This window comes from Telopea speciosissima, chromosome 10 (genome assembly GCF_018873765.1).
Source record: "Telopea speciosissima isolate NSW1024214 ecotype Mountain lineage chromosome 10, Tspe_v1, whole genome shotgun sequence".
NCBI classification, from domain to species: Eukaryota; Viridiplantae; Streptophyta; class Magnoliopsida; order Proteales; family Proteaceae; genus Telopea; species Telopea speciosissima.
This window is the reverse complement of record NC_057925.1, coordinates 43,084,243-43,100,806: the sequence shown is the minus strand read 5'-3', so window position 1 is coordinate 43,100,806 and position 16,564 is coordinate 43,084,243. Positions and strand designations below refer to the sequence as shown.

Here is a 16,564-nt window from a genome sequence, read left to right as displayed (position 1 = left end):
GAGGTGCTTGGGCAGTCCTTGTAATGTGGGATCTTCCACTATGGAGCTTCCTGTGTTGGTTGCAAACATAAATGCACGCAAAAGAAATAAACTACTCGTACATTTCTAAAGTCAAGATTCTTTTATATTTCAAACTTCCAATGTGGAAATTTAAGCCCTGTTTGAAAAGAATATAATGAACATAAATAATTACTTACACAACCTTTTTGTCCATAAAGCTTACCATAAGTTCAAGAAAATCTTCAGATCAAATTGACAACTTCGTAGGTCCCTTAGCCTCTGAAATAGAATAACTTAAGAAACTTATTAATTTGCAAAACTATCAGTCAAAACCTTAATCATCAAAAATCCCCCGTCCAACTGTTGAAGCTGAACAGGAAAAGATCTCTTGCTGGGCAGAAGAACATTCTTCATCATTGTAATCAAATTCAGTACTTGGTACATCAGAGTCCTCAAAATCAGCTTCAATTCCCATCAAGAATTCATCTTCAGAGTCAACATCGGAATTCATCCTCAAAAACAGCTTCAATTCCCATCAAGAATTCGTCTTCAGAGTCAACATCGGCTACTGATAATTGTAGACCTGTAAAATTCTCGACTTTTGAAAGATTAGCGAACGTGCCATGACTAGTTGAATCAAGGCTTCCTAAATCAAATTCTTTGGGGATTCCATGTTCACAAGAGCCTTTTCTAGGACTGGGAAAGGTTGAAGTGGAGTCCTGAGTACTCGGGTCACCATAAAGTGCAACATGCCTATAATAGAGTTTCAATTCCCTCTCAGCTACAGCTATGAAGTGCCTCACGGACTCAAGTGACTGCTCATACTTTGATTTTTCAAGTGCCTGAAAGAAATAGGAAAGAGAAAACAAAACAACATTGGCTACCTACTATGAAGTAAAACATAATGTTACAGGAAGCATGCACAGGATGTGGAATAGAAGGTTTTACATAAAACAAAGGGGAACAAGGAAGAGCAGGATAAGGTAAATGGGAGACACAATATAAATACCCCCATCCCCTTTATATGCAGTTATTTCAAATGTCTTACTATGTATTAGACCCCTCGTATTGAAATCACATGGATATTTTTGGCATGGATAAGTTTTTTGAGATGATTAACCTTGAGACATTCTTACATACTAGTGATTACAAGTATGTATTCTTAGACCCCATAGTTGAAATCACAATAGATTTTTTTAGACAACAAACCACAATTTCTAACATACTTCAAATAGTAAGAAATAAAAGTCTGCTACAAACTGACAAGCTCCAGTAAGGAGGAGTGATATCTAATTTGGAATTGGCATGGAATTGATTCAATACAGAATCATGAATAGTCATTGGCTTAATCAATAGTATAGCAATCTATACTTTATTTTCTATTTATATTATATTTAATATTTGGATGGATATGCGGAGGAAAGATGGAACCGGTCACTATACTGGGGGGAGGGAGACATGACCGCGACTTAAGATTCAAGTACCGTTAAAAAGACTAAAGGAACGGGGGGAATGACTACCTGTATGATCCTGATTGAAGGAGCTAAAAGAGCTAGGGATAGGCCTAAAAAGACCATAGGAGAAGTGGCGAGGAAGGAGTTGCATAGCCTAGGTCTTGTACCTAGTATGACTTCGAATATGGCCTATTGGAGGGCAAGGATCCAGATAGCAGACCCCATTTAGCTGAGATTCTCCTGTCATGCTGGGTTGGGCTTCTTTTCTCTTGCTATCTTTCATCTTTCATATTGCATCTTTCACTTGTCATTTTTCACTTTCCATTTTGTATCTAGTGTCATTGCATCTTTCCTCAGTTTCCATTTCTTCTTTCATATTGCATCCCTTGTTAGAACTTAGTTTTCCTTTGTTGTGGTTGGATCCATGTAGCCGACCCCATTAAGTTGGGATAAGGCTGAGTTTGTTGTTGTTGTAAAAGTCTGCTACAAAATTTAATAATAAATAAATGCAAATAGGCAGCCGGAGAAAAAAAGGTTGGGGGGATCTTTTATTGGTCCTCTTTTCACAAGCCAATTTTGAGTTTGATTAACCCTGCAGCTTAAAATAAAACAGTAGGAATAACAAATGTAACGTAGGGGAGGAAAATTATGAAGAAAAAAAAATTCCAGTGGAAGCATCTTTAAAGTTTGACCACATACCCTTTTCTTGGACAACGTATCAATAGGAGACATAATTTCTAGCTGAATATAATTAATTCCGCGATAGAATATTATAGTGTCATCTCCAATTATCTGAATTGGGATCCCACCACTTAATCTAGCAATCTCCCTTGCATACTCATGTACTTGACCAGGTTTACAAGGCTTGCAGATGACCTTAACAGTTTCATACTTCTTCCAGTGCAGATGCATATTCAGAATAACACCTCCAAAAACCCCTCTTCTGCCAACTGGCACATAATTAGACCTTTTCTGGGCCATCTTTTTCATGTAGAACCGCTCCTCACCAGTGAGGTTGTCCGGTTGAACCACTGGGCCTTGAACTTTAGGAACTTCATACCTCTTCAACCTCTCAATTAATAAAGCTTCCTTGATTTTGGCCTGCAATTGATAGCATTAACATAACTCAATATATTCTGTTTGTATGCATCTTACCATTCTATTGCCATCTCTAACCAAATTTTAGCCTAAACTAGAAATGTTCATATGTTCAGAAACTGAGTACAGAAACTGAGCACATCTCTCTCTCTCTCTCTCTCTCTCTTTCTCTCTCCAACATTTGGACATTGAATAGCATTCCTGACGGTTTAGAAGACCATTCTGTTTTTCAAACAATGAAAGCGAATCTCTCTAGGGGATAACTCAAAATACTACATTCTATAAGTGTGAAAAAAATGCCACCTTTATGTTCAAGGAAAACAACACAATACAAAAATTAATCAGAACTATCAATTGATATTGTCATTACCACAAAGAAAAAGATATTCCTACAAAATCTTTAAGGCAGCAAAAAAGTAAACCTCTTCTTAAAAAGGATATTTTACTAAATACGAAGGAACATTTCCCCGCCACCAACCACCCCCCTCCCCCCTCCCCCAAGGATAGGGGTGTGATGCAGGGGAGTTTTTAACTTACTCCCAAAAGAAAGAAGAAACCAAACAGGCCTTATGGCCAATAAGGCAATAACTTAAAAGGAAACTAGGCTTCTTTAAGTCCAGCCCGACATGGGCCTTTATGGCCCATTAGTGGGCCTGTTTTCTAGCCCCCAAGTCATGGGTTAATTTTAGTTGCTTTTCTTTTATTTGTTTAGTTGTTTTGTTAACTTAAAGACTTCTTACCTAGCCTAGTGGGTTTCCTTCTTGTGTTATGTTTCCTATTGGCTATGTAATTGTAGTTAGTTAGTTTCCTTGTTGGCTAGGGATACTTTCTCTTTCTATATCAAAGCTTGTAGTCAATTCTAGCCCTTAATGTGATGCAGGGCCATCGGCAGCCCCTGCCAAGCCCAGCCCAGGGCCAGTCAAGCACCCCACGAGGTACCAGCTTAGGCCCAGGCCCAAGCCTCCTTGGCCCCTCTGAATAAGCCTGCAGCCCAGGAGAACCAGACTAAGCCCAGACCTTGTATGGTTTGGCCAGGTCTAGCCTGCATGGGATATTTTTTGCAAGGGCCAATGTGGGCCCAACTTTATCTAGTCCTTGTCTTTTTAAATTCCTAGGCAACACTAAGTGTTTTAGATAGGTGTCTTTTCATGTTCCTAGGCAGTTTTAATGTTTTCTTTAATTATTCTTGTTTGTAGTTCCTATGTCTTGGGAACATTTTTCTATTTCTTGGTTTTAGTTTCTAGGAACTTCTCTTGAAGATTACATCCTGTGGAACTCAGGTGGGCTGTGGATCTCTTTTGGTGGACCTAGGTGGACTCTAGTAGATCTCTAGCAGCCAAAACTATCTTTTAATTTCTGTTTATGTTCTCTTCAACTTCAATCATCATCCCTACCATACCCACAACATTGGCCTTTTCTTTATTTTCCTTTAAACCAGATCTCGACCCTGGCAGCAGCCAATTCTTGACTGCACCATAATGATTTTATGATGAGTGAAAAAAAGCTTTGCTTCGATGGTGATGTGAGAAACAGAGCAACTGTGGGATACAGCAGCAACCTCAGTGGGATTCTGAGGGGAATCAGGTGGGAGATCTGATTTTACATCCTTCTCTTATTCCTCTTCCTCATCCCTGCCAAACCAGGTAAGTACATTCATTATTCTTCAATTATTTCTTAAGTTTCCAGTGGGGTTACAATCAATATTATCTGTTGAAAATATGTCTGATCTGTTACAATCTGGAATTTATTATAAACCAATTGTGGCTGTGTACAGACTCCAAGGGGATAGCTCAGTTGGTAAAGATCAACACCTCATAATTAAGAGGTCATGAGTTCAAATCTCCTTGGGGCCTATCTATCAAAAAAAAAAAATTTGTGGCAGTGTACAGCGGTGCTTTTGACTGAAAGTTGATTCCTCTTTCCTAACCCTTAGATTGGCCTAATATTCAGAGGTGTTAATCACCATTTAAGCAGGGTGATTTGACCTTAGTTTGATCTCCATCTAAGCTACTGATCTGCTGGTCTTGAAGTTCCCAGAATTTAGGGACTCTGAATTGCTATTTCTGAAATCTGTCCACAGTTTACAATCTGACCGTTGTTTTGACCATACTTTGGGGCATTGAAGAGCCCCCCCCCCCCCCCAACAAAAGACTGACCTTCAACCAGACTTTGAGGCTGATCAGAACCTCTGATTTTCTGCAATAAAAAATCTCCTAATTCTGGGTTTTGAAGTTTCAGACTAGTTTATTTGATTGTTGTGCTCAATCCAACCATTAGAACATTATTGTATTCTAGGGATTTATCTATTCTAACAGTTTGTGAGCCTTGATCAAAATCTGACCTTCATCAGAAAAGGTTGACTTTGGCCCTATCATTGACCTATCCTGTCACAGGGGTGTGTAATTCTGAACCTATGGTTCTTCCTAGGGGGGTCAATTCTAGGCCCGCACCTATCTTCCCCAGTTGCTTTACCAATAGTTTCCCTACATTTTGTCCCTTCTTTTATCACCATCCACAAATTCTACAAGGCTATTTGTTCTCAACCTCATCCCGCCACCCATATCTTGTTTTAATTCCTTATTTTCTCTCCTATTATTCACCTTATCACAATTGAGGAAATGGTTATGCATCAGTAGGTGAGATACCTACATATCCTTCTTATTCCTTCTTCTCTACCATCTTCTCTTTTGTTTCTATTTTTATTCCCACAGCAACTGAGAGTTATAGAGTGATACCGAGACCCGCTGGAGAGTTTTATTTGTTGTAGCATGTTCCATCAGTTCCCTATAGTGTGCGTGAAAACTTTGAGGCAGAATACCCCTGTGGCACTGTGAATCTGTCTTCTGGCTGGGACACTCAAGGGTGTATAACTCCACATCCAGCCATCAAATCCAGTCTTCCTTGTAGTATATTAATTATCCCTTCAATGGTCTCCTTCAACTGTAAGTTCATAGTCATCCAATGGCTGTAAGTTCCTGAGGTAACAACCTTCTAATTTTCTAATTTTCAGACCCTGTTATAACTCAATATCCAGCCAAAACTAGCCATCAGTTTTGGCTGTCCTAACCCCTATCAACCTATCTTTGGGTCTTCAACTGTACCAACATCCCCATCCATGGTGTGTAGTTACTAAATCTGGAACACTTACTAATTCTGAGTTCATATCATATCTTCTGATCCAGCCAAGATCAAGAGCTGAGTTTTAGGAGTGTTGATCAATCCTGAGATCCCTAACCTCGAATAGGAGATCAGTCTCTTCTGAGATGCCTACTTGCTAAATCTGGAATCAGTTATTTTCTGGGAGTTTAAAAAGCCTACTGTTTTCAGTCCCGATGATCCTACTGTATGTTAGGACATCATTAGCCTAGTCCTACATTACATCTGAGAGAAGAGAACCAAGCTCAATCTCAATTATATCCAATTCAAAAAACCCAATTCCTAACCTAACTTAAACAGTTGAAACCAAAATAGAAACTCCTATTTTAGACTCCAAACCATGCTGTGAATTGTCTCTCTTAGCAACTAACCCCCCCCCCCATGGGCCCATATAAGAAAGTTCATTTACAATTAAATAACACCAATTTGAAAATTCCATGCTCATAATACTCTAAAAAGTAATAATAACAACAACAAAAAAACTTGTATACAATGCTTGAACTGATAAATCTTCACTTTTCTCTGCTGGATAGAATGCTAAGAATCCTTGTTCTCCATTTGGACCATCCACCACCTATGCAGAGTCACATAAAGCATAGTTGTCATGGTGCCAAAGCAAGCAATGGAGTTTGCTAGGTGCCCAAGGCGAGCACCTTATTTGAGAAAATGTGCCCCATTCTGTGTGCTGATTGTTGTTCGAAGATAAGTATTCTTCTTTTTCTTCTTTTTTTCCCCTTCTTTCCCTTTCTTCTTTCTTCTCCCTCCCCCCACCCTTCATTTTCCCCATTTTGGATTAAAACAGGTCACAACACCCAGACAGACAGGGCACCTGGTCGTCTTGGACATGTCTGTGCACCTTGTCACCTAGGCGCACCTTAACAATTATAATATAAAGGGCAATCTTATTACAGACTAGTCAAACTGACTGTTTTCTTAGGCTCTCTTTGGCCTAGTTTATATTTATATTTATGACCAATTTATGAATAATCAATTATGATAATAGGTTATGGGCTATAAACAATAATCATTTGGTTACTACCAGACATAATAGATTATATAATGAAAAATAAGTTTGGTATGTTTAAATGAAGAATATATTATGTAATATATTATTCATAATATATATATATATATATATATATAACAAAGCCTCTCTAATATAGTAGTTGTATATATATTATATCATATAATATTATGGAAGAAAGAACGCCAACCAGTGTTGTGCCTCCGTGTGTACCTGCACCCAGGCACAACCGCACACGAAATGGTCCTTTCTGCCTTTCCAAGGAGTGCACCGGTCATTTCGCACACGGCTGTGCCTAGGTGCAGGTACACGCCAAGGCACAGCACCGATTAGCGTTCCTTTTCCCTAATATTATATATATTTTATATAATAAAATAAGATATATGTTAGAGAGGGGGTGGGGGTGGGGGTGGGGGTTGAGAGAGAGAGAGAGAGAGAGAGAGAGAGAGAGAAGCTTTGTTCTAATTTTAGATAAGTATACCTTTTTTTTGTGAATAAATAATTCATTACCAAAAGCCCCGAAGTAGGGGGGGAGGGGGAGAATATACAGAGAGGGAGAAGAGAAAGAGCCAAGAAAGTGCCTCCCCTAGAAGGGGGAGGAGGCTGAATCAAGGGCTCAGGTAAACCTCAGGATACAACAATGAGCCTGTTCCTTGGGGTATCAAGAACATTAGAATGAGGTAAAATTGAAAGCTTGGAGCTAACGTCAAAGTATATAGCTTTTCCAAATCTTGCCAAAGGAACGAAAGTTGGAGGTCCATCTGCGAAGATTGAGCTCCATCCAGGTGTGGGAAATAACTGTGCCAAAAGCAAGCTTCCCTATAATGTCACAAATTGAATGACCTGAGAAGGTCATGTCGACCCAAAGCCTAAAACCTTTTGCAAAATGGAGGTCGAGAAGGTCAGGAAAAAAACAGGTGGCCAATGTCTTTAAGGCCTTTCCAGCATAGGACGCAAGTTTATGGTGATAAATCATAATATTGATTTATTTTAATGAGAAATAGGAGTCATAAATCATCATATTTATATGTCAGATAAAAATAAATTTAAACTATACCAAAGAGAGCTTTAGTCCTAAGAACAGTGCAGTTTATTTACACAGGAAAAAGTTAGATTAATATCTGCGCTTATTGAGGTAATATAAATAGAAGTTAGAATTGGATTTCCAGATTAAAAACTGGTAGGAATGATAACTATTTGAATAAATGCAGAAAACATAATGATCTTCATATGAACATGTGGTTTCAGTTCAATAACTCAATGAATTCACCCCCCCTTTTTCCTCTTTTTTATAAGTTGAAACTAAAGTACAACAAATTTTTAAGGTCAGAAATGAAAGTCCAAGAAGAATGGAGATATAATATAAAAATGTAAAATACAAATGGAGTTCAACTATAGATAGACCAGGAATTTGAGATCCCACAGATGAAGCCATGGTCCCAATGGACCCCATTGAATCTTTTAAAGGAGGAAGCCTTAAATCATGTCGATCCACATCGAATAAAGATAAGGTTAACTGAAGTTGTTCAAAAAAAAAAATAACAGATCAACTAGTAAACTCTGGTACTGATGATATCAGAAAAGGCTTAAAAAAAAAAACTCAAGGACTCAATTTTCCCTCACCTTTTCAATTTTGTATTTGATTCTAGCCTCCACATTTGAGAATTTCTGCTTCTTCCCCTTGACCCCAAGACATCGTGGATCCCTCTTATTAACTGCTTTCCTCTTTCGCTTCTCTCTCTTACACTGCAACTTTAATCGCTTCTTGGTCTTCCACTTCTCCTTCTTTGGGGGCTCAATTTCATGCATTTCAAACTTGGGCTCCCCTTGTGAGATGACTAGGTTTACTGAACCATAGCTCAAATTCCTGAAGACCCAAGAAGTTCTCCATGAATTGAATAGAATGAAAGCTTCAGCTGGAGAAACAATCATCTGGTACACATGGAAAACTGAGCTGCAAAGAGTATAAGGTTTGGGGTCAAAAGGAGAAGAAAGAAAATGGGTATGAATTTAATGGCAAAAAAAAAAATGAATCGGGTAGTGAAAAGGGTCAATGATAATGAAATATTACCTAAAGGGATGATACTTCAAAGAAGTAAGGCCAAGAAAAGGAGAAAGCAAAGTTCTACGCAAGAAACAAAAGAGACGGTTTGCTATGTCTCACGAATAAAGGCTTGGGGATCAACTATCTTAGTTAATTATTCAAACTACTTCACCACTGGATTGACCATCTGCACCTGAATCCATGGCCTTCAAGCTTTCAGCCAAAGCACGTTCCCTGTTCTGGGCCTGCCTTTCAACACCAACCATCCACAGGCCTACAGCACTTCCAATCACACAACCCCACAGAATCCTCATTGACCATTTATCCCCAATAACTCCTCTACCACCCATTATTTGTTTTGACGAAAGCCTTTGTGAGACACTGAGATTAGGCTGCTACTTTCCTCTGCTCATCCATGTCATGCACATCTCTTTATCTTCTTCTCTCCCTAGGTTCATTCTCTTGGATATCTGACTTTCTCTCCAAATCCTTCCTCCACTCCTCAATCCCTCACTTGAAGATAGATTTCTGTCAGAAAATAAATTGTTAAACAGAAACTGTTGGAGATAGAGAGATGAAAAAAGGAGCAACAAAACCCATAATCAAAAAGAGAGTGGGAATTGGAGAACTTACCTTCATCTCATAAAACATAAAAAGTAATAAATAAACAAATGTATAAGAACATGAAAATTTCATAATACCAAACAACCATAAATATAAAGGACCAAAACAACAAAATACAGAGTCCAAAACCTAACAATTGGACCCCCACCCCAAGTAAACTTATTCATGAGCATTGTGCAAAGTCAACCATTTCAGCCAGTAGTACAAAATAACGGGGAAGCAAGAGCACCTTACACATAGCTAGCATTCCAGAACTGACACTCCGTATACACACATAAGGAAGAAAGGAGCAGCAAAGGAAGCCCACGATTGCCAAGAGAGACCTATAAGACAGATATTAAAGGTCCCCAACAGTGAAATCAATATAACTCTATAGCTCTGTTTCCAGTGGACTACTGCCTATCAGGTTGGACTCAAAAGTGTTGTGTTGACCATAAACTGCCGAGGCAGATCTTCCATTGCCCCTAATGAACGTATATCCCCGGAACTCAAGCAATTAAGTGTAAATACCCATGTTATGAGATTAGGTCCCAGCGGAACTCACAGTTCAACATGAAATCAATTCCAGATTTTCCTAATATTAATAAGGATCGACATTGTGCATCAAGAAATTAATCGAAACACCTCCATCCAAACGGAAAAACTTTCATTCTTTAAACTCCTACAGTTTTCATATATCGGAAAACAAAAGGCATCAAGTTTTCACAGACACACTTAAATGATATAGCAATCTATGCACAAAAGCAACAGAATAAGATTGAATGGCCAAAATTTATAACAAGGAAAACAGAAGTAAAGAGGTGGGAGCGAGAGAGATAGCGTCAGCTGTACCGGAGAAGTGTATAGGACTTGCGGAGCTCTGGGCAACTGCAGTGGGCATAGGAGACGGAGAAGAGTGAGGGGTAGCCGGCAGATTGAGAATCTGAGATTCAGAGGTTAGGGTTTCGAACATAAGACGAAGAAGGGGCGAATATATCAGGGTTTGTGGGGTGTTTTTCTGTTTTTTCCATTTTTTAGAGGAATCCTGCGCCAGAACAGGGGTAGTCATGTTTTTTTGGGGTGGGGGTAGGAGAGGGAAGGGGGTTTTGTCTGGCGCCTCTGGCGCAAGGTCATCATGACTTTCAAGCTTCTTTTTATTTAAGGAGAAAGAGAACGCCACCCGGTTGCGCAGTCCACTTTAGACTGACAAAAGGGCACGTGAAATGATTGTCACACGCTTGATCTTTTTCATCTTTTCAAGGGGTATGGTGGTCATTATGTATATTTTTGTGCAAGTGTGGCATGCGATGCGTGACTGTGTGACATTCTTTCTCCCCTTTTGTTTTTAATAAAGTCATGGTTTTTAAGAATTTACGCATAATTCGCATCTAATATGCACCTCAATAAAATACGATAGTTTTACTATATTTATAGTATTATTTATAAAATGTTTTTTCAATTATATTTATGCAGATAATATGTATATTCTATACATATTTACTCACTATGCCTAAGATTATGACCATAAATTTTGAAAGGCAATGGGGGGTGAGGTTCGGGGTTAATATTGGTAAAAACGGGTTGCTTTTGTAATAAAAGAATATATCACAAAGGTTTGTTATTTTTTCAAAATGTTACAAAGCATATATTCTACCATGTGAACAAACAATAAGCATATTCTCATAGTTGGATAGAAAGGACACACTTTGGATTGGCCACATGTCAAATTTTAATTTTAATTCAATTAAATATCCCATTTTGTATTGGCACGTATCTCGTATATATCCATGCATATGTACAAATACTCTAGACATTATTGTACTCTCAATTGGATAAAAATCCTCTGCAGTGCGAGCATCTGGCGATGTACTACAGTGCGGCCCTGAGAGCTCGATACATGGAAGAAGCTTCATCCAACGGTGAGAGCTCGATGTAAGGTAGTTTTTTTTTTTTTGTTCTTCTTTTCTTTCTTCTCGAGTTCGGCACTGTTGGATGTCGCATCTTCCACTTGTCGAACTCTTAGACCCGAACTGCAGTGCACCGCCAGATTAGAGCACTGTAGAGGATTTTTTTCCCTCTGAACTCTGAGTAGGAGCAAATGGTTTACTTTTAAAATTCATAAAAAAATAATGGCTTGGATTTATCTTGTAATTTTCAAAATCATCACTGTCCATTGTTACATAGATAACTAGAAGAAAAAAAGGGGAAGGGGTTGTACGTATTATATGCATTTATAACAATTAGCAAATAATGGGAATGCCTAAGTGTAGTTGCCCTTTCGTATGGATTTTTTAGTATTTTGTCCCTTGTGCTTTGAATATGTGAGCCATATGTGAATGATGTTCCTTTTTAGGATAACCATTAGTGTGGAGTGTAGATTCTCCCACACTGACATCATGAGGAATGCTCTCCTACAAAATGTAAATAATATGGTGTTTTTTATGTATCATTAAGAGTGATACAGGATTCAATGTTTAAAACGCCAAAATATTGGATGAGAAAAAAATGTTTAAAACATTAATTAACTAGCTATGATCTGGACTGAACAGAAGAAGAATTGAGAAAGTGTGGGAGGAGAAGGGTTTTTTATAGTTCTTATTTCATATATGAAATTACATATGACTTAGTCATCAACTCATTATATGAAATTACATCTGGTATGGATGAATTTTTCCAATACATTGGATAATCCGATTTGAAATTAGGATATCCAGGTATCCGATTAAATTTTAAACTATCCAAATCCATCTAAAATTTATTTTTCCAACATGGATTCTAACCAATAATAACATCCCATAATTATTTGAAGCGACAAGTATATCATTCCTCCATGTGTAATTATCTTTTACAAATGAGTGCGTCTGTTTGTAACCAAGAAGTACATACAGAATTTGTAATCAGACTTTTTTACTCATCATAAGATGATGTGTGGAAGAAAGATGAAAAGCCTAAAGATGTAATTTCACAATACAACCTAACTGCCCCTATCATCCTCTATCTCTCCTCTGACCACTTCAACTTCTCCGATCAGGACGTCGGAGATAATACAATATTTTGCTTTTTTAACCATGAACACCAGAAATTAATGAATGACCGCCTTTCTTCTTCGCCGAACCCTGGGCTTGGAGGCACATGATTTGTTTGACATGGTGGAGAGCTACATAGGGGCAGGTGGGTTTCCCTCTCTCTCCATTAGAGATTGGAGAGATCATGTTGACGAATAGGAGAGAAGTTGACGTGCCTATTAAAGTTGTTATATCCGTGCTAAAGGTGAGCATTCTAAGGGATGAATAGGATCAGCCGACGGAACCTTAAAAGAGGGTGACCACGCTTGAGAGCATTGATTGAATATTGTTCGATTTACTTGAAATCAATGGGGAACTTTTGCCGGGTAATTTGGTAAGCAGATGAGGAAAGAGGGATCCTATCGGTTGCCTCAATTGAATAACTTTTTTTGTTGATACGAATAACTATTTTCCACATGTATGCAAGTTAATGGAGATCCACAATGATATCCAAATATGTGCAAAGTAATGACACACTGAAACAAATCAACCCAAACTACAAAAGTATACATCAATTTTTAACGTGGAAAACCCTTATAAGGCGAATGGGAAAAACCATGGGACCTCATCAATGGTACAAAATTTTATCTGTGTAATATACCCATAGGGGAATGACCAATTCACCAATCTTAGAGTGTTATAACATAAATTTGATATGCAAGGGAACACCCTCGTCGATTGGTCGGCCTTCCAAACCTAAGAAATATGTGATCAAAGGTTGCAATTTAACTACATCTATAGGTCAATAGGTGTGCAATGTACGTGGTGGAAGTGGCCTTCTATTGATCTTAGAAATGCCATGTTGTTCCCTAGCTCCTTGGAGGTTTTAGGTACAATATGAAGCATCCTCGTTGAGGTCCCAATTCAAACACATCATGGTGGAAGTGTTCATCGATTCGTTTGTCTCATAATGCTATAATGTGCCCTACCTTGTCGGGGTTTTGGGTACAACATGGAGCATCCTCGCCATAGGATCTCACTTCGAACATGATGATATGATGCAACTAAGTTATAAATATGTAATAATTATTATGCAATCAAGTATACATGAATGGTCCAAAACAAGAGTCCTGAATCCCCAGTGGAGTCGCCACTGTAGGCTATTGGGACCAGATGTCGGCACTTGCCCTATGCCCCTGGCAGTGTCGTGAGTGTGAGGCTATAAGGATTTTACTTTAAGTTGTCACCACCTAGATAAGTTTCTAAGACCCATAAATATCTTCTCCTTTTGGGGGAGAGAATTGACTCACAATGGATAATGCAGAGGTCATCCCAGATCTCCAGGTTGGTTCAAAGTTACGTGCTGATAAGCTTTTATACACCTAACCTCCGCTTGGCTGGAGGTCGCTCTCTTTTTATTTGGACTATTCTTAATCTTACTATTTCTACTAAATAACATGTTATAATAAAACAGTAAATTTAATCTTAATCTAGGTTGCTACACTGAAAGTATATATATGAACATATAAAAGGGGTAAAGCAGAAGGGGGATGGGGAACTGAACTTGGGCATATAATTGCCCAAGTTGCCTACGTACCCTTATTACGGATCAGGTCGAACATAGTTCAAGAAGATTTAAAAAATCAGTTTGATTAAACTATGCATGGCAAGGTACTAATAATAAATAAAATAGATCTACAACCTTGTTAGTAATCCAAAAATGTAGGGAATACCTTGATCAGAGATCTATGACAAAAGATTATGTTTATAGCCTTCATTATCGGTAAAACGAAGTATGCTGGATGTTGGGCATGACTTCAGAAATATCATGAGTTTTCTCACTTGACTTTGGTGATTGGGGGATCTGCTAACAATTACCATGTGTCAAACAAGGTTCCCTAGAAAATATATTCTTTTGGGGCCGGGATTAGTGATAAGGGGCCGAAAATTCATTTGGGCAATATAACGACGAATAAGGTAGTTATTTAAGAGTTTTGAAAATTATTTGGGCAGCCTTTTAATGTAAAACAATACTTTACTATTTTGAAAACCCAAATTTGGCGTTATAATTTAACGACATATATAAGAGATTTTGGAAAAGTCCTACATATGGCAATTTTAGCATTATAATGACATGAATAGGGTATTTTTGTAAAAATCTAAAAAAGTATCTATACATACATACTAATTAAATAAATAATAAGGAAACTTACTTGTTAGGCCACAAAAGGGACTTATCGAGTCGTCGGGTGGAGTTGTGGTACTCACGCTACAATTCCGATAGAATCCTGACTCTCAAGGATATTTTGGGGATTCTAAAGAATTTCCCTAGAATATCCTCCCTCTTCTCTCTTTTTTCTTTGTTTTCTCCCCCCCCCCCTTTTTCTTTTTTGGCTAGCTATTTATAGCTGAGGAAGAAAAGGATTTTCGCCAGCAAAACCCAACCTTTTTTTATGGTGAAATACGGATTTCACCAACGAATGGATTTCACACGGCGAGAATTGGATGTTCAATACCTGAAAGTTTTTCCGTTGCATCCATGGTTTTTCTTTGAGCTTTTACCGTTTATTTTCTTGGAGTTTCTCAAATTTTCTTTAGTCTCTGAGAGTTTATCTTTGCATTGAGATTATTCAATGCCTACTTCTCATCTATCATGTCATATGTCGTATTTTTTTTTCTTTACATTATGTATACTAACTCTTGTTTCGCAGCTGAGTGCTCCAAGTAAGTGCCTAAAATCCTCACTTTTATTTGTTGTATTTCCTTCATGTTGTTTCTACCAAAAAAAATAAAAAATTTCCTTCATGTTGTAGCTTATTCTATTTTGCATGTTATACTTAGTTTGGCTTAGCAATAGGAAGACCAACATGACCGGGCGGACTGGAGTGCCCAATACATTCTCCAGATCATAACAAAATTTGTATTCAAACAAAGATTTAACCAATCCCCAATGGGCTACCATGGGGTTAACTTTCTTTTGTAGGTCCTAAACCCTAATAATCTAGGCGGCAACCCTTATTCGATTGATCTCTCTCCTTCCTAGAGAGGTGAGGTGGAGGACAAGTGTGCCCTCACCTTGTACCATGTTCTCGCAATGTGTATGTGAGGGATGTGTGTGGGTAGTAAACGTGAGTTGTGTGAGAATGAGAGTATGTAAGTAACAAGGGATGGGGAAAGGGAGGGTATGTTTGTGTTGGTGGCAGTGAGAGAGGTTTAAGTAGAGGGTAATTCCGGTGGGGGTGGTGAGGTGTGTAGGTGTAAGTTTTAGGGAGCAAAGAAGAGGGTGAGGGAGGGTCTGTGTGAGGGCTATGGTAGAAGGAGAGGGAAAAGTGATTTGAGTGTGGTATGGACAAGCGGATGTGAGGGTGTGAAGGGGGTGTAAGTACCTTCTTCATTCACTTTTCTAGGTGCCGGAGGGAGAAGGAAAGGAGAGAGAAGATGAGTGTGCTTTTAGCTATGGGGGTAATGGAGAAGAAGGAGAAAGAGAGGGAGGGAAAGGTTCTCCGATAACAACTACCAAAGGCATGGGGAATGTCTCGGGTAGCAGTAAAAGGGGTTGGGGAGTGTCTCAGGTAGCAGTAAAGGGGGGGGGGGGTTGGAAGTGTTCTCGGTTGTAGGAAAATGGGAAGGAGGTAGGGGTTTCTCGAGTATGGGGTGTAACAGAGAGAGAGAGAGAGAGTAAAGAGTCAGTCTAGCCTCCAACCACGGTTAATAAGGAGGCAAGAGAGGGTCATTATAGGAAAAAAAGGGAATCTTGTACGAAGATGAGGAGGGAGAATATTATGTCTCAAGGCATGATGGGAAAGGGTGAGATGGCAAGCAAGTGGGGTAGACTAGGGGCTAGGTGGAAGGGTATTTAGGGAATAAGGAGGCAAGGGAAGGGTCATTATAGGAAAAAAATGTGAATCTTGTACGAAGATGAGGAGGAAGAATATTATGTCTCAAGGCATGATGGGAAAGGATAAGATGGTAAGAAAGTGGGGTAGACTAGGGGCTAGGTGGTTGGTTTGTCTTGGGGATCAAGACAAAGGAGGGGTGATGTGGAATGGAAGGAATAAAATGAGGTGTTATGGAGAGAAGAAGGGGTTATGGGGTTGGCCATGTTACTGGGTTGTGCGGGCTTGGCCAAGCTATTGGCCTAGGCATGGCTTAGGGCCTTAGCTTAGGTCTTAGGTAGGTT

General features: G+C 38.8%; 1 protein-coding gene across 1 annotated transcript; it reads right to left on the bottom strand.

The window, feature by feature from the left end:
- Positions 1-494: 494 nt before the first annotated feature.
- On the bottom strand, positions 495-9,313 carry LOC122643595 (CRM-domain containing factor CFM9, mitochondrial-like). Its single transcript, XM_043837209.1, has 4 exons — positions 8,804-9,313; positions 8,356-8,686; positions 2,154-2,555; positions 495-842 (listed from the first exon to the last, which is right to left on the bottom strand). The coding sequence occupies exons 2-4, from the start codon at positions 8,662-8,664 to the stop codon at positions 495-497; spliced, it is 1,059 nt and encodes a 352-aa protein (XP_043693144.1). The 5' UTR covers positions 8,665-8,686; positions 8,804-9,313.
- Between the last annotated feature and the right edge of the window lie 7,251 nt (positions 9,314-16,564).